General features: G+C 40.8%; 1 protein-coding gene across 1 annotated transcript in view; it reads left to right on the top strand.

Annotated features, from left to right (window-relative positions):
• Positions 1-25405, top strand: part of LOC133062919 (solute carrier organic anion transporter family member 6A1-like) — a 117425-nt gene that overhangs the window by 8223 nt on the left and 83797 nt on the right. Inside the window, 2 exon segments of the mRNA XM_061152256.1 lie at positions 6512-7075; positions 20971-21231. Coding sequence (XP_061008239.1) covers positions 6512-7075; positions 20971-21231 — 825 coding nt within the window.

Below are 25405 nucleotides of genomic sequence, written 5' to 3'. Positions count from 1 at the left end.
GAAATGGAAACATAACCTAACAAAGCAGTTTACCCTTTAAGATCTTAGTGTGGTAAATAATGAGGCTTTATTTTAAACTAGAAGTAAATCCTGGTAGCAGACATTGAAGAAAGAATTGTGGTAATCTTTTTAACATTTTCTTTTTATATTTTTAAATTTAAATTACTTAAACATTGTATTTTAATATTTATTTTTAAATTTACAATTTATATATATATATATTTATTTTTTTTATTAGTTGGAGGCCAATCACTTCACAACATTTCAGTGGGTTTTGTCAAACATTGATATGAATCAGCCATGGATTTACATGTATTCCCCATCCTGATCCCCGCTCCCACCTCCCTCTCCACCCGATTCCTCTGGGTCTTCCCAGTGCACCAGGCTGGAGCACTTGTCTCATGCATCCCACCTGGGCTGGTGATCTGTTTCACCATAGATAGTATACCTGCTGTTCTTTTGAAATATCCCACCCTCACCTTCTCCCACAGAGTTCAAAAGTCTGTTCTGTATTTCTGTGTCTCTTTTTCTGTTTTGCATATAGGGTTATCGTTACCATCTTTCTAAATTCCATATATATGTGTTAGTATGCTGTAATGTTCTTTATCTTTCTGGCTTACTTCACTCTGTATAAGGGGCTCCAGCTTCATCCATCTCATTAGGACTGGTTCAAATGAATTCTTTTTAATGGCTGAGTAATATTCCATGGTGTATATGTACCACAGCTTCCTTATCCATTCATCTGCTGATGGGCATCTAGGTTGCTTCCATGTCCTGGCTATTATAAACAGTGCTGCGATGAACATTGGGGTGCACGTGTCTCTTTCAGATCTGGTTTCCTCAGTGTGTATGCCCAGGAGTGGGATTGCTGGGTCATATGGCAGTTCTATTTCCAGTTTTTTAAGAAATCTCCACACTGTTTTCCATAGCGGCTGTACTAGTTTGCATTCCCACCAACAGTGTAAGAGGGTTCCCTTTTCTCCACACCCTCTCCAGCATTTATTGCTTGTAGACTTTTGGATAGCAGCCATCCTGACTGGCGTGTAATGGTACCTCATTGTGGTTTTGATTTGCATTTCTCTAATAATGAGTGATGTTGAGCATCTTTTCATGTGTTTGTTAGCCATCTGTATGTCTTCTTTGGAGAAATGTCTGTGTAGTTCTTTGGCCCATTTTTTGATTGGGTAATTTATTTTTCTGGAATTGAGCTTCAGGAGTTGCTTGTATATTTTTGAGATTAATCCTTTGTCTGTTTCTTCATTTGCTATTATTTTCTCCCATTCTGAGGGCTGTCTTTTCACCTTACTTATAGTTTCCTTTGTAGTGCAAAAGCTTTTAAGTTTCATTAGGTCCCATTTGTTTAGTTTTGCTTTTATTTCCAATATTCTGGGAGGTGGGTCATAGAGGATCTTGCTGTGATTTATGTTGGAGAGTGTTTTGCCTATGTTCTCCTCTAGGAATTTTATAGTTTCTGGTCTTACATTTAGATCTTTAATCCATTTTGAGTTTATTCACTGTTTGCAGATGACATGATCCTCTACATAGAAAACCCTAAAGACTCTTCCAGAAAATTACTAGAGCTAATCAATGAATATAGTAAAGTTACAGGATATAAAATTAACACACAGAAATCCCTTGCATTCCTATATACTAACAATGAAAAAACAGAAAAAGAAATTAAGGAAACAATACCATTCACCATTGCAACAAAAAGAATAAAATACTTAGGAGTATATCTACCTAAAGAAACAAAAGACCTATACATAGAAAACTATAAAACACTGATGAAAGAAATCAAAGAGGACACAAACAGATGGAGAAACATACCGTGTTCATGGATTGGAAGAATCAATATTGTCAAAATGGCTATTCTACCCAAAGCAGTCTATAGATTCAATGCAATCCCTATCAAGCTACCAACAGTATTTTTCACAGAACTAGACCAAAGAATTTCACAATTTGTATGGAAATACAAAAAACCTCGAATAGCCAAAGTAATCTTGAGAAAGAAGAATGGAACTGGAGGAATCAACCTGCCTGACTTCAGACTCTACTACAAAGCCACAGTCATCAAGACAGTATGGTACTGGCACAAAGACAGAAATATAGATCAATGGAACAGAATAGAAAGCCCAGAGATAAATCCACAAACCTATGGACACCTTATCTTTGACAAAGGAGGCAAGGATATACAATGGAAAAAAGACAACCTCTTTAACAAGTGGTGCTGGGAAAGCTGGTCAACCACTTGTAAAAGAATGAAACTAGAACACTTTCTAACACCATATACAATTTATATATTTTATAGCTATAATTCATTTTAATTTGTATTGTCACCTCTGACTTTCACAACAACCATATGAAACAAGTAGTATAGAAAGAATCTCATTTTATAAATAAAGATTCTTGGGTTAAGAGAATTTAAATGACTTGTCAATGTTTATAAGTAAGGAGATAGATACTGACCTAGGTCTCTGATTTTAGATGCATGTTTTCCATTTATTATAATAACTATTTTCTGTTAAAATATATTAGCTTAAATATATTTTATTTGAATACTGTGCTGCATATTTAGTTCCATCACATTGTTATCTTAATTTAAAGATTTTTATATTTACTTATCATGTAACCTAGTTCAAAATTTGAGGGTTATGAAGAGCAGAATGGTTTGGGTTTTTTTTTTTAAATATTTTTGATTATTTTTAAATTTATACAGGTTGTACTTAATTTGCCATGTAATAAAAGTTATGAAAAAAAATCACACAGAAATGTGAAATGGACTGTGTCGAAATGTACAATTCTCTGTACAAACTCATGGACAGGTTTCCTTTTTTTGAAATCTGTTCGTAAACCAAAAGCCTATAATGAAAACATGTTCTTCATTGTTGGAAAAGAACTTTCAAATCACTAGTTTAAAATGTTCCTATCTAAGAAGAAACCCGTCTGTCACTTGCACAGTAACAACTTTTAATGTTCTATTTGAATAGCTCTAACTTGTGCTGTTATTTTTATAATTTACCATTACAACACACTTGAAAGTCATATAGGTGGTTTTTGGAATCAAATGAGAAATATTAGGAGACAGAACACCAAGATATTATGTGAAAAAAGTAGAAGTTCAAAAAAATACCTTAAGTCAAAATTGTACAACTTTGAAAAGTTATGAAGGATGGAAAATAAAATGGTATTTATTCTCAAAATAAAGACTGATGAGAAAGGTCTAATAGTTAACCTCAAAGCTCATTGACACAAGGAAAAGATTATTATGCTTTAATTTTAGTTTCACTGAAGAGTTTTAGAATTCCCCTTGTGACTAGCTTGGGATCTATTCTACTCCTTTTATTAGAGAGGGAAAGTAGAAAGCTCCTTAACCAACACTACCTGGGAATTTTAATCAAATAAAGGTAAATTTGACAACTCTTATGGTAATTTGTGTGGAGATTACCATATCAAAGGTGAAACTGTGAGTCTCTTGAAGTTTCTGGAGCTAGATGTCTAGAACTGTCTCTAAAGATGACTGATGTCAAATGAAAAATGATCCAGAACAAGTCGAGAGGGAGAAAGGGAAAGAAGGAGGGAAAAAGAAATAAAGCGACTGGGTGAAGGCAGTTAATCAATTGAGTTCTAAAGGATATATTCACTGCTTTCAACACTCAGAGTGTTGATGGTATGTTTTTATGCGATAGTGTAAGCATCAACTTCATTTTTAGTATTAAATGTAAGGACAAGTAACATTCTGAAAGCTGATACTTCACATAAATCTGAAAGCTGATATTGCCATTCAGGAGCTGTCTTTACCTACATTTCATTACTTTATCCAACCCTTTCCACTTCATTTTCACTCTCTCAACTAACCTGTGACCAAAACATCAAATCAGTAAGAAGTATGGAGAAAGTTTCCATTGTGTAGTTCTTATTGGGTTCTCTTAGGACTTTGATATTTCAGGGTTTATGGTTCACATTTACCACTCAAAGCACAGGAATCAAGACCACAGGAGAGGGAAGAAAGTTTACAGGATGGCATGTGTCATAAGTAAACATTATCCTTGAGGCTCTTCACCCTCTTTTTCTTAACAGACAGAGGGGGAGATGGTTGGATGGCATCACCGACTCAATGGACACGAGTTTGAGTAAACTCCGGGAGTTGGTGATGGACAGGGAGGCCTGGCGTGCTGCAGTCCATGGGGTCGCAAAGAGCTGGACACGACTGAGTGACTGAACTGGACTGATACCACATTTCAAAGGGATCTATAGAGGTGGCCACATTCTTGCATCAGTGGTTCTAACTCTGACAAAGGTGAAACAGTTTGTGAGTCTCATCCTTCTTCCCAGGTATGTTATCCTTGGAGTCATTTCACCTGATTGCTTTGCAAATATAGTTCTCTGATAGGCACAAAAAAGTGATAATTTTTAAAATAATATTTCTAGTTTTCTTTTTGCTTTTTTCTTTTGGTTATTGTCATTGGTAGAGTGGGGGGAACATTTAGTTTGGCTCTTTGTATTTTGAGTAGAAGCAAAAGTACTAGAATCATTTATTTTGATGAGTGTTGACTTTTTCCTACTTTGAGGCAGTGCCCAGTCTGGTACCAAAGCACAAGAAAAAGAGTACCCCTTTCCTACCTCCTGTTTCCTTTATACTTGTTAATGTCATGAAGCAACATGAAGGGAGAATCCTATTTGAGTATGATTGCTGTTGTTCAGTTGCTAAGTTGTGTCTGACTCTTTGCAACCTCATGGACTGAAGCACGCCAGGCTTCCCTGTCCTTCACTGTCTCCCAGAGTTTGCTCAAACTCATGTCCATTGAGTTGGTGATGCCATCCAACCATCTCATCCTCTGTCGTCCCCTTCTCCTCCTGCCTTCAATCTTTCCCAGCATCAGGGTCTTTTCCAATGTTAGCTCTTCACACCAGGTGGCCAAAGTATTGGAACTTCAGCTTCAGCATCAATCCTTCCAATGAATATTTATCTTTGAGATGAAGATGGGAAAACTAGGACATTGCTCCTCTGTGTGAAGGTACACATATTTGACAAGTTAAGTTTCTTAGTATAGGCAAAATAACATTTCCGTTCACCCATGTGCATATAGATCGGTTGAGGAAAGCCAGGCCTCAGGTCAGCGGTGGTGTCTGGGCTGCCTTCCTTCCCAGCTCTTCTCAGAGCCCTGTACCATTATAGCAGCCCCAGTACCATGCTAGCAGCACAAAAACTTTTTGTCCAGGTGGGCTGTTTTTGATAATACAACATTTAATCCATGGGAGGAAAGAAAGTTTAATTTTCTCTTGGAAAGTCATCCTCCCCATATCTATGTCCCAAATAATTTGTATTTTTGCCTATGGGAAACAAACAGTAAGAAATTGCATTTTCACATAAAAATACATTTCAAATCCTGGTATTCTCTTACCTTCTTTGTTTTCAGAAAAAAATTTTATACCTGGGGAAGTACATTGTCTTCTTATCTTTGCTGGTTTTCATCCATTTGCTAGGTGTTTTTACCATAGAAATTATTGTCTCAGAATCTGTATCCCTCGTTAAGAACAGAAAGGGTTATTATTTTCTTCCCTACATAGGGGCATGGGACCTAGCATGTGATTTATTTCCCAGGTACAAAAACAACCCGCTCTAATGGAAAAGAAATTTTTTCCCCCCATGTCTTCTGATTTCCCCAGTTATTTAACAACGTTCAGGTTGTTTCTCAGAGAAGGCAATGGCACCCCACTCCAGTACTCTTGCCTGGAAAATCCCATGGACGGAGGTGCCTGGAAGGCTGCAGTCCATGGGGTCGTGAAGAGTTGGACACGACTGAGCGACTTCACTTTCACTTTTCACTTTCACGTATTGGAGAAGGAAATGGCAACCCACTCCAGTGTTCTCGCCTGGAGAATCCCAGGGACGGGGAGCCTGGTGGGCTGCCGTCTGTGGGGTCGCACAGAGTCGGACACGACTGAAGTGATTTAGCAGTAGCAGCAGCAGCAGCAGGTTGTTTCTAGTGAGGTCACCCAGTTCACAAAACACCAGAATAAAATAAATGTGAGGAAACCAGGAGATGATGGTTTCACTGTCTCATCACTAAACAGAACTTCCCTTCCCTTGCCTCCTAACGAGTAAGTATTAAATAAGGAGTAGCATCCTTCGATCCTGGTGGATTGAAGGCACTAATGGATCTCTTCCATCCGCGTTCCTCTGGGGGCCTCTGTCAATGTGAACAGTTATAAGAATCTAGCAAAACTGAGGGGACTTCCCTGATGGCTCAGACAGGAAAGAATCCGCCTGCAAAGCAGATAACTGTGGGTTCGATCCCTGGGTTGGGAGGATCCCCTAGAGAAGGACATGGCTACCCACTCCAGTATTCTTTCCTGGAGAATCCCATGAACAGAGGAGCCTGGTTGGCTACAGTCCATGGGGTCGCAGAGTCGGACGCGACTGTTACACACACACACACACACACACACACACACACACGCACAGTAGGACGAGCGTTCCCTCCACCCCACCCCCTGCCCCACGTGGAAGCAAAGCAGGAAGCTGCCCCGGACGTTCTCCTGGAGCAACTGCCAACCTCCCCGCGGGACGTTTGCCTCCTGCCCAAGGAGAAACGTTCCCCCTGGAGGCTGAGGTTGCGGGCGGCCCTGGTGGCCAACAGGTCCCTGACTTACAGGCCCGGCAGGCTTGTTTCTGGCTGCGTCCAGCCCCCGCCCCGGCTCAGCGCGATGCAGCGGGGCCTGGTGCAGGTGCAGCCGGAGGTGGTGCAGGCCCCGGGGCAGCTGCAGTCACAGGCCGAGCAAGCCGCGCCCTCCGAGAGCACCGGGCCTCTGGCGGCCGAGGCCGAGAAGGCCGGGCCCAGGCGCCCGCACCTCAGGATCTTCCCGGTTAGCCTCCTGAAGCTCGGCGCTTTCAGCCAACAGGGAGGCGGCCAGGCCGGGGCCACGCAGCACGGCTCCAAGACGGAAGTCGGACACCGGAAAGGGAGTGTGGAGGGGCCCTGCGGCTGGGGCTGTCTGGTTTTCCCCTGGTGTCAGCGTTTTAACAACGTCCGTTGCTTCCTGATTTTCTTCTGCATTCTGGTCACGGCTCAATGTAAGCCCGCCGAGGGGGCTGCGTCGAGGAGAGCGCGTTCTGGTGCGGGCTGAAGGGGGCGCCAGAGGGACCCCTACACTGAGGAGGCGGACGAGGCGAGGCGCCCGGGGAGGGCTGAGGGGGGCGCCAGAGGGCCCCCTACACTGAGGAGGCGGACGGGGGGCGAGGCGCCGGGGAGGGCTGAGGGCGGTGCCAGAGGAGGGCTGAGGGGGGCGCCAGAGGGCCCCCTACACTGAGGAGGCGGACGAGGCGAGGCGCCCGGGGAGGGCTGAGGGGGGCGCCAGAGGGCTCCCAGCACTGAGGAGGCGGACGAGGGGCGAGGCGCCCGGGGAGGGCTGGGGGGGCGCGGGGCGCCAGAGGAGGGCTGAGGGGGGCGCCAGAGGGCCCCCTACACTGAGGAGGCGGACGAGGCGAGGCGCCCGGGGAGGGCTGAGGGGGGCGCCAGAGGGCCCCCTACACTGAGGAGGCGGACGAGGCGAGGCGCCCGGGGAGGGCTGAGGGCGGTGCCAGAGGAGGGCTGAGGGGGGCGCCAGAGGGCCCCCTACACTGAGGAGGCGGACGAGGCGAGGCGCCCGGGGAGGGCTGAGGGGGGCGCCAGAGGGCCCCCTACACTGAGGAGGCGGACGAGGCGAGGCACCCGGGGAGGGCTGAGGGGGGCGCCAGAGGGCCCCCTACACTGAGGAGGCGGACGAGGCGAGGCGCCCGGGGAGGGCTGGGGGGGGCGGGGCGCCAGAGGAGGGCTGAGGGGGGCGCCAGAGGGCCCCCTACACTGAGGAGGCGGACGAGGCGAGGCACCCGGGGAGGGCTGAGGGGGGCGCCAGAGGGCCCCCTACACTGAGGAGGCGGACGAGGCGAGGCGCCCGGGGAGGGCTGGGGGGGGGCGGGGCGCCAGAGGAGGGCTGAGGGGGGCGCCAGAGGGCCCCCTACACTGAGGAGGCGGACGAGGCGAGGTGCCCGGGGAGGGCTGAGGGGGGCGCCAGAGGGCCCCCTACACTGAGGAGGCGGACGAGGCGAGGCGCCCGGGGAGGGCTGAGGGGGGCGCCAGAGGGCCCCCTACACTGAGGAGGCGGACGAGGCGAGGCGCCCGGGGAGGGCTGGGGGGGGCGGGGCGCCAGAGGAGGGCTGAGGGGGGCGCCAGAGGGCCCCCTACACTGAGGAGGCGGACAAGGGGCGAGGCACCCGGGGAGGGCTGAGGGGGGCGCCAGAGGGCCCCCTACACTGAGGAGGCGGACGAGGCGAGGCACCCGGGGAGGGCTGAGGGGGGCGCCAGAGGGCAGATGGCCCCCTACCCTGGGGAGGTGGGGAGGCCCCTGGGCGGTGGGGAGGCCCGGCTGCCTGTGGGTGTGCTCGCCAGTGTTCTCCAGGCGCGTCTGGAATCAGCGCAGGTTCCCAGGACCCAGCCCTGGTTTCCTTCAGCTCCTCAGGCCCCCGTTTGACGTAATTCTCCCTCACAGTGGGGCCTGGCCTCCAGGTGGCTTGACGGGATGAGGGTGTCATTGAGTCATTTCGCGAGATGTGTTTGGTCACCAACCCAGAGCCTTCACTCAAGGCTGAGTCATTTAGAGGATTAAAAGGTCGGAAAGAATGTGACCACCAGGTGGTTTCTGCTTCTACCCACAATTTTGAGACACCCTGACCGAGCCACTTCCCTCCGGGATCTTGTTTCCTCATGTGTGAATTAAAGAGGTGGTGTGGGACCTCAGACGATATCAGAGAACCCAAACTCTAAGGTGTTTATGTTTGTTCGCACAGTTTGACGAAAAATGTGAATCTGAATGCCTTTAGAGGGGGCATGTTGGAGAAGGAAATGGCAACCCACTCTAGTATCCTAGCCTGGGAAGAAATCCCGTGTACAGAGGCACCTGGCAGGCTACAGCCTTTGGGGTTGCAAAGGGTTGAGCACGACTTAGCGACTGAACAATAGAGGGGGCATATATTTTCTACTTGGCCGCAACCCTCACCACTCCCATTACATGTATATTCTTCACAAGCGTTTTTACACTGATGATAGTGGAGGCTGCCAAACATGGTCTCTTTTTGCTCTAAAATGCTGTATCTAAATAACTTCAGTAAAAAGGCTGTATGTGATAAGAACCATATGAGAGGAACAAATATTGATAAATAGTCATCAATTTGTTTGTCTTGAGAAATCATCAAAGAAGTTTCTTTGGGAAAGAAGGATTTGAATTATGCCTTGACAAATAGGTACAGTAATAGTTGGGGATGTAGAATACTTTTTGAATAAGGAAATGAATGAATGAGTGTTTTGGTAAACAAACAGATACAGGAAAGCCTTGCTTCAGAATGGTGAGTGACAAAATTGAGATCTTAACAATATCGAGTGTTCTGATACCTACTGTTGTATATCTATTTACTTAGGTCTTCGCTTCTGCAGGTTTGCTATAGTAATTTATTACTTTTAGGAGCTGTTTGGCAGATTCCTTATAATTTTTAACTACATGATCATGTCATCTGTGAATCAGGACAATTTTACTTCTTTCTTCCCAGTCTATATGCTTTTTATTTGTTTTTCTTGCTTTCTTGCAGTGACTAAGACCTCCAGTGCAGTGTTGAATAGAAGTTTTGAAAGATATATTAATTTATTTTTCCTGATTTTAGGTAGAAACCATTTAGCCTTTCACAATTAAATATATTTACTGTAGAATTTTTGTGGATACTCTTTACCAGTTCACAGATGTTCCCTTTTATTTTTAGTTAGTTGGGAATTTTTTATCATCAATGGTATTGAATTTTATCAATTGTTTTTTTCCTGTATCAATTGAGACAATCATATTTATTTATTTATTCTACTAACATTATATATTCTGTTTTTTGATTTTTGGATGTTTAATCAACCTTGTATTCCTGGGATAAACCCTTATTGCTATATTATTTTCTTGTTTTTATAGATTGCTGGATTCAGTTTGTGAAAATTTTGCTAAGGATTTTTTTAAATGAGGATATTGGTTTGTAGTTTTCTTGGAATGTTTTTGCCTGTCTTTAGTATCAGGTTATACTGGCTTCATTAAATTTGGACGCATTCCTTTCTCTTCTTTTTTCTGAGTTTATGTAAGATTGGGTGCCTACATGAACTCTTTCAGAATCAATTTGTCAATTTATTGCCTCTCAGTTCCAAACATCCATTTTGCCTACTCTGTGGAAATGGACCTGGGCCCTCTAAATTTTTTTTTTTTTTTCCCAGCTGTAACAGTGTTCAACTTTGGCAGTAGGAGGTACTGGAGAGCCACTGCACAGGAAATATTGCTTCTTGGTTACAGGGTGTTTGCTTGGCGAGCCTCTGCAGTGTGTACAGCTTTCTCTATCATCAGGCTCCTGCGTGTGTGCATCTTCTCTGGTATCCCTCTCCTGCAGTACATGGTGGCCAGAGCCCTAGTGGCTGGAAGCTAACTCTGGCATCTCTCATGAAGAGATCTCCCTGTACATAGAAGGAGACCTACCACAAAGTTTTAGAGTATAGATTTCCTGCTAGTTTTGTTAGCCTGGCATCACAGTGACTTCTTGGTCATTCAGTAAGCCATGGCTGTGCCCTATTCACAAGGTCTCGCTTTTAGCCCTTGAATGCTCTCTCTCAGTCCTAAGGGAAGTGACTATTCCTCGTACTGGCTGTTTCTATAGTCTTTAGCATTCTCTTTACTTGTACTACCTAATGCCTTGTTTTGCAAATTCCTCATTATAGCTAATGATTCTTTATGTTAAAATTTTCTTGTTCAAATTACTGTGTGGTTTCTTTCTTCCGAATGAATTCAGAATAGTATGGAATTGGTATCAGGAGTAGTGCCAGAAGATATATACTCATAAAGCTGGAATTTTAGGGTTGGTTTTGTTGGGCCTTTAATCTTGAGTGAAATTCTGAGCTCTTTGCCAGTGGAAAATGGGTGGTAGTTCTTGGCATGTGGTGGTATCATAATTAATCAAGGTGTCACCTGTGCTTGACGGGGATGAAATGCCAGGTGAAGCATGTACCTTGAAAGCTGAGTGGATGCTATAGTTTACCTTATGATAGTAATGATGACTATAAGGACCCTGGTGTTAGATGAAATGTTTTGAGTGCCCTTTGGGAATACCAGACCACCTGACCTGCCTCTTGAGAAACCTGTATGTAGGTCAGGAAGCAACAGTGAGAACTGGACATGGAACAACGGACTGGTTCCAAATAGGAAAAGAAGTATGTCAAGGCTGTATATTGTCATCCTGCTTATTTAATTTATATGCAAAGTACATCATGAGAAATGCTAGGCTAGAGGAAGCACAAGCTGGAATCAAGATTGCCGGGAGGAATATCAATAATCCCAGATATGCAAATGACACCACCCTTATGGCAGAAAGTGAAGAAAAACTAAAGAGCCTTTTCATGAAAGTGAAATAGGAGAGTGAAAATGTTGGCTCAACATTCAGAAAACCAAGATCATGGCATCCGGTCCCATCACTTCATGGCAAATAGATGGGGAAACAGTGGAAACATTAGCTGACTTTATTTTGGGGGGCTCCAAAATCACTGCAGATGGTGATTGCAGTCATGAAATTAAAAGATGCTTACTCCTTGGAAGGAAAGTTCTGACCAACCTAGATAGCATATTAAAAAGCAGAGACATTACTTTGTCAACAAACATCCACCTAGTCAAGGCTATGGTTTTTCCAGTAGTCATGTATGGATGTGAGAGTTGGACTATAAAGAAAGCTGAGTGCCAAAGAATTGATGCTTTTAAACTGTGGTGTTGGAGAAGACTCTTGAGAGTCCCTTGGACTACAAGGAGATCCAACCAGTCCATCCTAAAGGAGATCAGTCCTGGGTGTTCATTGGAGGGACTGATGTTGAAGCTGAAGCTCCAATACTTTGGTCACCTGATGTGAAGAGCTGACTCTTTTGACAAAAGACCCTGATGCTGGGAAAGATTGAAGGCAGGAGGAAAAGGGGACGACAGAGGATGAGATGGTTGGATGGCATCACTGACTCAATGGACATGAGTTTGGGTAAACTCCGGGAGTTGGTGATGGACAGGGAGGCCTGGTGTGCTGCAGTCCATGGCCATGGGGTCGCAAAGAGTCGGACACGGCTGAGCAACTGAACTGAACTGAACTGAAACACTTGTGAAGGAAAAATGACAGACTTGGGTTTGTTAATTCTCAGCTCAAGTTTTCATCTGAAAATTCAAGGGCTCCCATGAAAGCCCTGAAATAAGCTATCACTTTTTTTAACCACATATTTCTGGAAATCAAACACAAAATTAAATGTATGGATTAATGAATTGTGATGACAGTTGAATTCAAAATTTTGTTAAGTTTTCCCTGTGTTTTCCCATCTTTTATGTATCCAAGAAGAGTGTTATTTTTTCAGTCTATTTGGTTTGTTACTTAGGACATAGTGGTGACCTCTAAGCTCCTTAAATGTGGAACTGGAACTGTGTGTAAGTATTTCCGTGGACACATATTTTCATTTCTCTGGAATTTATACCTAGCAGTGAAATTGCTGGATCATATGCTACCTCTGTAGTTAAATTTTTCAGTATGCTGTAGGTTTTGCATATATGTAGTTCATCAATTTATGAAGTTCTCCTTCTCCTTCTCTCAAAGGAGTGTTTCATGTGTTTTTGAATCATGTTTCATCAAGTGTTTTTATTATGAAAAGGTGTTAGATTTGTCAAATGCTTTTTATGCATTTATTCATGTGGCTTTTGTTTTTAAAATTTAGTAAGTTACAATGATTCATTTTCATATATTGAATTGAAATTAAGGAGACCTATAACTTTGGACACTTAAACTTGGTGAAATATTCAAAGTAATCACAAACAGAGGCAACTTATTTGAAGAGCTTTGTCTTGTAAAGTATTTGTCAAAGAAAGATTTTCTGAACTGAGTGTTAGGCTGAAATATTTCAGTGCAAAGATATAACTGAAGATATTTTATTTATTAGTGTTTTCTTTAGCTTGTTAGATACTTACATACTTATAAAGAGTGTTTTCTCAATGAAAATATTATGCTTTGCAATAAAGAGTCATTTGGAGGCCTTAACCACTTCAAAATTTATTAACTATTACTTTGGACATCTCTAAAACCTCACTCAGGCTAAGTGATTCACTAGAAGGACTCAGAGAAAGATGTTATACTCATGAATATCACTTATTATAGTGAAAGTATACAGGTTGAAATTAACAAAGGGAAAAGGCACATGAGACTATGTCCAGAAGAAACTAGGCCAAGCAAGCTTCCATTGTCCATTTCCAGTGGAGTCACAGGGACTGCTTAATACTTTCAGCAACAATGTATGACAACACTTGCAAAGAGTTGCCAACCAAAGAAGCTCAACCATGTGAGCTTGGGTATTCAGGTTTTTTTGGTTTTTTTTTTTGAGGGGGTGTCTCAGTCATGTAAACATGCAACATCTGTGTGACTGACCTCAGCTACTCAGGCTCTATTATCCCACCCATCACACACAACAGAAAAGGCATTCACTGCAAATCATGTTGCTAACACAAACTATCCGACCAAAATGGTACTTTGTGGCCCAAAGCCTCCAGCATATAAAAAGTACTCTTATATGGTAGAATATTCCAAGGGCTCAGAGTCCTCTCCCAGGAGCCCACCAAAGACAAGTTCTGAAGCCAGACCTTTTTTGAGTAACCCTGGCCTTCTGAGTTAACTCTTATTGCAAAGCTATAAAAGCAACTTTGTTGAATTAGTTAATCTTATAAGAACAATTAGAAATAGTTCAGTTTAGTTGCTCAGTCGTGTCCGACTCTTTGCGACCCCATGGACTGCAGCACACCAGGCCTCCCTGTCCATCACCAACTCCCGGAGTTTACCCAAACTCATGTCCATTGAGTGGATGATGCCATCCAACCATCTCATCCTCTGTCGTCCCCTTCTCCTCCTGCCTTCAATCTTTCCCAGCATCAGGGTCTTTTGTCAAAAGAGTCAGCTCTTCACATCAGGTGACCAAAGTATTGGAGCTTCAGCTTCAACATCAGTCCCTCCAATGAACACCCAGGACTGATCTCCTTTAGGATGGACTGGTTGGATCTCCTTGTAGTCCAAGGGACTCTCAAGAGTCTTCTCCAACACCACAGTTCAAAAGCATCAATTCTTTGGCGCTCAGATTTCTTTATAGTCCAACTTTTACATCCATACATGACTATTGGAAAAACCATAGCCTTGACTAGGTGGATGTTTGTTGACAAAGTAATGTCTCTGCTTTTTAATATGCTATCTAGTTTGGTCAGAACTTTCCTTCCAAGGAGTAAGCATCTTTTAATTTCATGGCTGCAATCACCATCTGCAGTGATTTTGGAGCCCCCCAAAATAAAGTCAGCTAATGTTTCCACTGTTTCCCCATCTATTTGCCATGAAGTGATGGGACCGGATGCCATGATCTTGGTTTTCTGAATGTTGAGCCAACTTTTTCACTCTCCTATTTCACTTTCATGAAAAGGCTCTTTAGTTTTTCTTCACTTTCTGCCATAAGGGTGATGTTATCTGCATATCAGAGATTATTGATATTTCTCCCGGCAATCTTGATTACAGCTTGTGCTTCCTCCAGCCTAGCATTTCTCATGATGTACTCTGCATATAAGTTAAATAAGCAGGGTGACAGTATACAGCTTTGACGTACTCCTTTTCCGATTTGGAACCAGTCTGTTGTTCCATGTCCACTTCTAACTGTTGCTTCCTGAACTGCATACAGGTTTCTCAAGAGGAAGATCAGGTGGTCTGATCAGGTGGTATTCCCATCTCTTTAAGAATTTTCCACAGTTTACTGTTATCCACACAGTCAAAGGCTTTGACATAGTCAATAATGCAGAAATAGATGTTTTTCTGGAGCTCTCTTGCTTTTTCGATGATCCAGCGGATGTTGCCAATTTGATCTCTGGTTCCTCTGCCTTTTCTAAAACCAGCTTGAACATCTGGGGTTCACGGTTCATGTATTGTTGAAGCCTGTCTTGGAGAATTTTGAGCATTACTTTACTAGCATGTGAGATGAGTGCAATTGTGTGGTAGTTTGAGCATTCTTTGGTATTGCCTTTCTTTGGGATTGGAATGAAAACTGACCTTTTCCAGTCCTGTGGCATCTGCTGAGTTTTCCAAATTTGCTGGCATATTGAGTGCAGCACTTTCACGATTTGAAGGAGTTCAACTGGAATTCCATCACCTCCACTAGCTTTGTTCGTAGTGATGCTTCCTAACACTCACTTGACTTCACATTCCAGGATGTCTGGCTCTAGGTGAGTGATCACACCATTGTGATTTTCTGGGTCGTGAAGATCTTTTTTTGTACAGTTCTGTGTATTTTTGCTACCTCTTCTTAATATCTTCTGCTTCTGTTAGGTCCATACCATTTCTGTCCTTTATTGAGCCCATACTTGCATGAAATGTTTCCTTGGTATCTCTAATTTTCTTGAAGACATCTCTAGTCTTTCCCATTCTATTGTTTTCCTCTATTTTTTGCACTGATCACTGAGGAAGGCTTTCTTATCTCTCCTTGTTATTATTTGGAACTCTGCATTCAAATGGGAATATCTTTCCTTTTCTCCTTTGCCTTTCACTTCTCTTCTTTTCACAGTTATTTGTAAGGCCTCCTCAGACAGCCATTTTGCTTTTTTACATTTCTTTTTCTTGGGGATGGTCTTGATCCCTGTCTCCTGTGCAGTGTCACGAACCTTCATCCATAGTTTATCAGGCACTCTTATCAGATCTAGTCCCTTAAATCTATTTCTCACTTCCACTGTATAATCATAAGGGATTTGATTTAGGTCATACCTGAATGGTCTAGTGGTTCTCCCCACTTTCTTCAATTTAAGTCTGAATTTGGCAACAAGAAGTTCATGATCTGAGCCACAGTCAACTCCTGGTCTCTTTTTTGCTGACTTTATAGAGTGTCTCCATTTTTGGCTGCAAAGAATATAATCAGTATGATTTCAGTGTTGGCCATCTGGTGGTGTCCATGTGTAGAGTCTTCTTTTGTGTTGTTGGAAGAGGGTGTTTGCTATGACCAGTGTGTTCTCTTGGCAAAACTCTCTTAGCCTTTGCCCTGCTTCACTCTGCATTCCAAGGTCAAATTTGCCCGTTACTCCAGGTGTTTCTTGACTTCCTACTTTTGCATTCCAGTCCCCTATAATGAAAAGGACATCTGTTTTTGGTGTTAGTTCTAAAAGGTCTTGTAGGTCTTCATAGAACTGTTCAGCTTCTTCAGTGTTACTGGTTGGGCATAGACTTGGATTACTGTAATACTGAATGGTTTGCCTTGGAAATGAACAGAGATCATTCTGTCATTTTTGAGATTGCATCTAAGTACTGCATTTCTGACTCTTGTTGACTATGATGGCTACTCCATTTCCTGTAAGTGATTCCTGCCCACAGTAGTAGATATGATGGTCATCTGAGTTAAATTCACCCATTCCTGTCCATTTTCATTCAGTTAGAAATAAGATCATATTAAAAACATATTCTTTGAAAAAATTGTGAATTGAAGTGGCTAAGAAATCGGTTAAGGTATCTGATGTGTAGCAGGAATAATACTCCTTTATCTTGTAAATGTCATGATATATAATATAAAGATATTTGAAAATGGTTTTCTAAATTTTTGGCTTCATTAATGTAATAAAACTAGTTTGTCTATAAATTGCAAAAATTATATGATTTTTTAATGTAGTACTCCATACCAGGCATTGAGCCAGGAAAAATAGAAACAAATCAACCTTTAAAGATAGGAATCCAAAATTGGTTATCTGACCTGACTGGGCTTGAAAGTAATGAAAAAAAAAACCAGTATTTATGCCTGTGGAAAATGGTACACTGGAAGTCAACACATGAAGTGACTTAAGAGTTATTTAAAATGTTGCAGAGGTAAAGTTATTATTAGAGTCAAGATTTTGGGAGACCAATAGCTTCTGCAGTTAACTCCCATGGTGGTATTATTGACTACAAAGTTTTTGGGATTGACTGTTTCTCACTTCACTGAAGAAGTTACAGAAGGAAAATGAGAATTTTAGGGCATGATTAGAAAATGTGTGAGGTTCTCTGATGGTCCTGTGAGAATTTTCCCTTTTAGCCTCATACTGTGTATTTGGAACAATAGTAACCCTTACCCACACTTGCAGAATTGCAGCATAAGTTGAATTCATAAATTCATGTGATCTCATGTGTGAGAGTTGGGACATTGATTGTAGGAGTGTGGAACCCTGAGAACTGGGTCAAAAGCATTAGTATGGATTTCCATGAATCCAACAACTATAAACCCTGAATCCTGAACCTCCTTTCCCAGTAGGGGCAACCATTCTTCTATGTCTCAAAAAAGCAATTGCTTGCTTGCAGACACTGAATTTACTTCACCTGAGTTAAGGGAACACTGATTGCTCTCTTGACCCATCCTACCTCTCATTGCTACTAGACTCATATTTAGAATCAGATTCCAGCCCTCTTAGAATGACTAACATAAAACCTGTCATGGGAGATAACATCTTATATACCCAAAATTTGCCTGGCACTTCAGCGATGCCTCTAGGGATACGCTGGCATATCAGCATATAACTGATAGGCTGCAGGCTACCTCTTCTAAAAGGAAGGAAAAGTCTCTTCATTTCTACCATCTACTACTAAGAAAGAGCATGATCTTTGGTGAACCTGTGGTTTTTTGAAGGCCAAAGTATGCTACAGTATGATGTTATATGCAGCAGCATAGCCCTGAAAAACAGAGGAAAAAGGAAATCCTTCCAGTGGGCAAAACATTGGAGAGTATGTCTGATTGTATTGCTTAGATACCATGCTGCCCTCCTTAATGGTTTAGACCATTTGGTGACTAGGAAAGGTTGGGTAAGTAGTATGTGTCTCTGAATGGGCAAAGTTATCCTATTTGAATGGTTCACCAAAAGAAATCCATTGCAGAGGAAGCTATCAATAATGAAGTAGGTAGATAAACTATCCTGTAAATATTAATCAGCCTCTTCCCTGCCATTGTATGTGTTCTCAATGGGCTCATATTTATAATGATAATTGCATTAGAGATAAAGTTTATATGAGAGCTGAATGCAAGGATTTATCTTCACCAGAGCTGATCTGACTATTGCATTTTTGAGTGCCTGAATTGCCACCAGGAAAATTCAATACAATCCAGGAAATAACTTCATTCCCTAGAGAAACCAACCAGCTACCTAGAGGCAGGTTGATTATGTTGTTTGTTTAATTTCTCCCGACTGAAATAGATGTTTAGATCTGGGTTCTTTTAGCACCACAGTTCTGCCAGAACAACTATAATTGGCCTTGATGAGTGCCTCATGCACCATCATAATCATCTTATGTATTATCACATTGCTTTTAATGAAGGAACTCATCTTACAGCCAAAGAAGTACATCAAGACGTTCATGTTCATGGAATTCACTGGTCTTACTACACAGCTCATGAACTAGAAACCCTTAGCCTTATAGATTGATATATTGTCCTATTAAAGACTCAGATGAGGCTTCAGCTGGGAGACAGCAATCAAAAGTTTTGGTACTATCCTAAAGAGGGAGGCATATACTTTATGATAGTAACCTACATATGTGTTATCTGAGACCTAGAGGAAGAAGAAAGGGTGAATAATGGAAAAAGGAAGTTATGAATATCAACTATGGTATATTCAGATTTAAATAAAATATGTAGCAACTGTGCATTTTTCTCTTGTTTTATGTGTACACACACACACACAAACATATACACATTTGTATGTATTTCAGTTTTTAATTTTTTCTCTTCCTCTTTTCCTTACTATTTAACAGAATAGTATTGTAGAAGAGAACTTTACAAATTTGTCTCTAGGTTGCAAAATATTCATGAATTAGAGGAGGAACCAATACCCCAACCCCAGAGACAGACACAGTTACTAACAGGACATTCTTTGCCTTGACCATTATCCTCCTTGGCCACATCTAAAATGAGAGTTGAAAAAAATTCTTTTAGGTACAGAAAAATGTTTATATCTTATTTCTTGCTAATTTAGGTCTGTTAAACCGTGGTTCTAAGTCTGATTATGATTTCTTTCTCAGTATAGTTCCCTCACAGTTTTAGTTAGGCCTACATCTTTGCTTACTTATTTATTTACTTATACCATTTATACCTTGCAACTCATTTTTATATTGAAGAAATGCATTCAGTTTTGTGATTGGATTGAAGAAGGGTGAGAATGACCTTTCTGGGGAAAGAGCGAGAACATTTTTTTTGTAAGAATTATTATTGCGGCATATTTGGCAGAAGCATGATTATGTTGCTGTTAATTTGGTATGGAAGTTTAAACATGGAAAGAAGGGTGAAAATGTGTCCTGAGTAGTCCAGAGGGTGAGCTCTTCAAGTTGTCTGTTGCCCATAAACTCCATTGTTGCCCTTCTGAACTCTCTCCTGTTTCCAAGGGGACTGGCAGCCTGTAAAACTACATTTACCAGACTTCCTTGACAGTTGGCCTCCACTTAGGTGCTGCCAGTAAGAGGCTGTGGCAGAACATTTGCAAAAGGGGCAGGGGAAGCCTTTCTCTTTTTTCTGTCTCTATTCTGGTGATAATTTTGGCAACAGCAGCAGTACTGGGTAAGTGAGACTCCTGGATTTATAGTCAGCAGTGAATCGAGTTTCAACACCAACAGTAGTGGAGGCTGCAGCGGGACAGAACTTATGGGCGCTGTCTCAAGCAACTGCAAGGGCCATGGAAACAGCGCGGGACTAGGACTTTCATAGTGTTATTAGGTGCGTGGGGCGTGGCTTCCTGCAAGAGGCAGTGACTGCAGCTCCGACAGCAGCAGCAGCTGTTGCCACTCCAGTCACTGCTCCAGTTAGTGGCATATATTTCATGAGTTTTGATTAGTGACTTTCTTCTTTTCATTCCAACAAATGTGTTACTTTTGTAACCAACCCCTAGATCAATTTCTTTCTGTTTCAAATATTTAGTATGTTTATTTTTCCCAGTTGGATGCTGAGTTATAGAAATGCCCCTATATGATACCATTTACTTAATGTTCAAAGACATGACAAATGATACTCTATGTTGTCTAAGGACGTATATATGCATTGTCAAAAAAAAGTGTTAAATGGCTTAGAAATGGTAAACTTCAAATATAGGATATGGGTTGTGGCATGAGAGTGAAGAATGTGTTTAGGGAGTACATGTGGAGTTTCAACTATTTTGGGAAAGTTTCATTTCCTATTCTGGATGGGAGATAAAAATATATTCATTAGATTGTTATTTATTATTTTTTAAATAATTGAAGCATAATACATTGAAATAAAGATAAATACTAAGTGAAATGATTAAAAAGAGCGCATTCTTTAGTAAATTACTCATAAATACTGTTTAAAAATAGTTACCAAGAAAGTTCAGTAGCAAATCATAGAGGTTAGGAGAAGACTCTTGAGTGTCTCTTGGACTGCAAGGAGATCCAACCAGTCCATCCTAAAGGCAATCAGTCCTGGATATTCAATGGAAGGACTGATACTGAAGCTGGAGTTACAGTACTTTGGCCACCTGATGTGAAGAACTAACTCATTGGAAAAGACCCTGATACTGGGAAAGATTGGAGGCAGGAGAAGGGGACAACAGAGGATGAGATGGTTGGATGGCATCACTGACTTGATGGACGTGAGTTTAAGCAAGCTCCAGGAGTTGGTGATGGACAGGGAGCCCTGGCGTGCTGCAGTCCATGGTGTCACAAAAGAGTCAGACATAAACTGAACTGAACTGAAGTCTTATTAGTATTTTGGAAAAGAAGTTATTAGGCTTTTATAGATTTTAAGCATTCAGAGTAATTTAAAATAAACTTAAATCATTGTGAATTGTTTTTTTAATGATTATAATGATCTATTTTGTCTTTATAAAGATTGTTTAATGCATATTATTGCTTCTTTTCTTTTTACATTTTAGGTGTTGTGTTTGGTCTTGTAGATCTGAGCACCGAGAGCTTTAAGCAGGAAAATTACTTGAACATCGTTGAGAATGTATTCTTGTCATTGACTTACGATATTTCATCCTGCCTGGTGGTAGTGTTTATCGCATACTATGGAGGGAAAGGAAACATACCAAGGTGGATTACAGTCTCCTCCTTTTTAGTAGGGTCTGCATCACTCTTATTTGCTTTTCCATACTTTCGTGTGGAAGATTCTCAAAGGAATGTAGAAATTGAAGGTAAGATTTTAAAAGATAATGTCACCCATCAAAGTATTATTCATTTAAACCATTGGCTCTAGGAACTTAATATAAACAGTGATACTTGTCTGTATGTTCATTCATCTGTATCTATTTATGTGATCAAGTTTACTAAGCTAATTAATGGTGGCTCCCTAATCACATATATGCCATTCTTCCATCTTCTCATGAACATATATCCTTTCATCTAAGAGAAGGGCCCAGGAAGGTGAAAGAATATTTAGGACAATATTTGGGATAATTATTTCGTGAAGTTGTTTTTCTCCTGCCAATTTTCATATATATTATAACTCTTTTGAGAACTTCAGTAATTTCTTATGTCTTCTACAATATATTTTAACTGACCCCTTTATTTTGACCTCAACACATGTATATAAATACAAAGGCAAAGATAAAAACACTTACACAGGCAAACTCAAAAAGTCAGAACTTTTCTAGCTATTCCTACCATTTCAAAAATGGGTGCTGCCCTTTGGCATAGGACTTTGAAAAGATAGGTGGCATCTCTGCTTTCTTAATTTTTTCTGATTTATTCCACATTTTTTTTATCGACCCCCAGTAGATTAAAAAAAAAACTATTTGAGGTTTTAAAGCACTATTTTTGACACTTTTATGTCAGGTACTTTCTTGTTGTGTATAGGCGTGTAAAGTGTTGAAATGCATTTACCCATTTGTAAACTTTAGACTGGGCTTAAGCAAGAAATGATGGAAAAGGCATGAGGATATCTTTATGCATGTGTATGTGTATATATGTGTACATACATGTTTATGATGTTTAAAAGTATGTTTATGATGTGTGTTTATGCTGTGTGTTTATAACATAAATAAGAGTAGTTCATATTAAATGCAATAATTTATGTATTAAGATATTATACTATAATTCATATTATAAATAATAATATGTATCATATATCACTAATTTATGAAGTACATAATGTTCACATATATTTATAATCTTTATATTTACAGAATGTATATAGAATAAATACACTTAATTTATAGACTATATTTAGGCTATATATATTTATAGGCTAGTATCTTGCCTATATTATATATAGGCTAATATCTTTATTATATTTATATGATAGACAGCTGGTTGAATTAGAAGATGACATGGAAAGAAGGGAATGGAGAACATTTTGCTCCTAGTTTTCCTTTAACCCTGTTCTGGTCAGAAAGGACGGACTGTTAGGAAGCAGTGCTTGAGATATTAAAAGTGCTGCTTGATGAATCCTCAGGAGTAATGAGAGCAGAAATAGAGTAGTTGTCCTTCCTTTGTCTTCTTTGTATTATCTAGATTCTACGTATTTTATTTTCTGCTTGTGAGTAGGAGCATGAAACTTATCTAACAACACTCATTCAATGTGTTGACTGGGTAACCCTTTGCTTGGTATTAGAAAAACAGAAATAAAGTAAATGAATGATCTTTGCAAGTAGAAGTGCTCATTTCATCCATCTATCTATGTGGCTGTTTTGCTCATTTTGTTTAGAAGTTTAGTTTTTACATAACTAACTTTCTGCACTATGCCCACAATTCAGTTTACATATGTATATATTTTTAATTATGTTCTTTCATCCTTTTTTGGGGACAGTCCATCGCTTCCTCTTTTCTGAATATCTCTCCTATTCTATTTGGTCTGTATTCCCCAGTTACCTGCCATACTCTTCTTCTTGTATGACTGGTCTGAAGCAGTCCATTTACCACCACCTCACACTCCCTTTCTCTGCCCTGTCTCAGGTTTCAGTACTCATAATAAGTTGGTCTTCATCCCCTATGTCCTAACTAACATGTAGAAATCATACTCCGTCAAATCCTTGAGAAGGTAAAACTAATTTTCCCTGCTAGTTCATGAAAACAGTTGTATCACACTCTGGCCTTTAGTTTCTAAATCTCTACATATAATTGAATACCTACCATATCAATGGTTTCAGTGCATTGTCAGTTTACTAAGAACTTCCTAAATATCTCTTGTCTTGCTCCCTGATTATATCCACTAGTTCTCCTAGCTCACTCATGTAACCGAGACTTCAGTTCTCTCCCTTCATTGAAACTTTTAGTATATTGACACCTACTTTCTCCCTTTATCAGGCTCTCCTTGTTGTTACGTCCTTCATTTGTAGCTTGTTTTGTGTCCCTTAATATGACATGTGTATTTCAGACACACTCTAATGATTATACTAAGCTCTCTGTCTCATTGTCCTTTCTTGTTCCTGGTCTGGAAAAGTTTTGATCCAACCATATACCTCTCTTTTATATCTATACCTGGCCTGCTGATGAGTATTTTAGAGAAAAAAAATCACACAAGAGGACTGCTTAGTCCCACAATGAATTTGCTACTTTCAACCTCAGTTATATTCTCAAATGGATCTATTCCACTGACTTTTTTTTAAACTCCCTTCTGTAATTAACAACAAAGATTTTTGATTTTCCTCATGTCTTAGTTTGGGCTGCCATAGCAAAAACATCATAGACTGCTATAGCAAAAACATTTCTCACAGCTCTGAAGGCTGAGAGTTCAAGATCCAGGTGCCAGCTGATTCATTTCCAGGGTATGTTCTCATATAACAGAGAGAGAGAGAGCAAGCCCTCGTGTGTCCTCTCTTCTTATAAGGGTACCAGTCCCACTCATAAGGGTCCTACCTTCATGAGCTATTTACTATTCAAAAGCCCCCATATCCAAATGTCATCACATTGGGGATTAGGGTTTCAACATATGAAACTCTAAACATTCAGCCTATAACATCTCACTTAACTCTTACCTTTTGTGTTGGATGGAAAACACTGCCATAATAGAAATTTCCCTTAAATTTTTTCCCATAGAAACTATAATTTCACCTGTAACTTCATATTGGCACTTTTATTCCATCCTGTTAAAATGGAAGAGCTGTCCTCCCACTAAACATCTTGTGCTCTTTTAACTCCACGGGGACTTTATTCCATGGGTGGTCTCCTTGCCCCTCTTTCTGCAACTTCTCCTTCTCTTTTGCTTCTCATGTATTGGCATTTAAACGTGCTCAGGTTTGTTTGTTTTTTTCATATTCTTAACTGAAACAACAATAGACATAACCAACAGTATCCTTTAGCACAACTTCCTCATTTTCATTGAAATTTTTGGAAAGAATTTCAGAATGCTTTCTGGCTTTATCTCATATTCTTCACTCAACCCACTTTAACATGGCCCTCACCATAAACACTGCAACAGATATGTTTTCACCAAACTATAATCATAATTTGTTATTTAATATAATTAAAAGTTCTATTTATTACATTTCTTGCCTGCCACCCTTGTTCTTGAAATTATAGTCCAATCAAAGGATATTTTTTAAGATGAAGAAGGGCACCAAAAGGTTAGATTTATCCTACTGGTGGAAAAACATTTGCTTTCAAATGTTGGACATTTGAATCTCAGGCCCACAATCCTTAGGAGAAGGAAAACAAGTTGAATTTCCTAGGAAAAGCCAAGAGTGGTCAATTAGGCACACATTTGATTATCAGGAGGGTGAAGGGCCTAGTTGAGTTTAACAATCATGCATTCAAAGTGAGATTTGCCTTGTTGTGTGTTTCCCTCCAGCCACATTCAGCTTTAAATGTGTAGGTATAGAGTACGGACCAGAGTTTAATTTGACTGAAAGGCTGAAATTTTACTAAGGGATTGCATGATATAAAAGAGAACAAAGGTTTTAAAAGTGCTAAGATGACTATGAAAAAAGAAAGGCGGTGGAAGTGACATTGAGATAGTAAAATGAAGTGGGCTCAGTGGGTTGATTATAGGTCTCGTGGGTTTTAAGGAGTGTAGCAACTTGGTTGCTAGAAGGAGTGATCTGAAAAGGTGGAAATAGTTTGAGTGTAGGATGCTTGGAATTGCAATTAAGAAGGTTTGTAGTTATTGTTTCCGAAAGTTTAAAATGAAGAGCTAAGGTAAATGGAGTACAAGTACATGGACAGAGTGAAATTCAAGAAACTAAGAGGCTAGGGTGTTGAAAATGTCAGATTGATTGTAACATCACCACTAGTTAATACGTTTATGTAAAACTGAATCATTAGTAGTTTGGATCACAGTTCCAGAGACCTCCTCCAATTTGACATGTGGATCCTGGACCAGCTGAAAAATTCCACATGTGTACAGTTTTGCAATCTATGCTTTTACCAGTT

The sequence above is a fragment of the Dama dama genome, chromosome 9, assembly GCF_033118175.1.
Source record: "Dama dama isolate Ldn47 chromosome 9, ASM3311817v1, whole genome shotgun sequence".
Classification (NCBI taxonomy): Eukaryota; Metazoa; Chordata; class Mammalia; order Artiodactyla; family Cervidae; genus Dama; species Dama dama.
The sequence above is the reverse complement of the archived record's forward strand: the minus strand, read 5'-3'. Positions and strand labels throughout refer to the sequence as shown.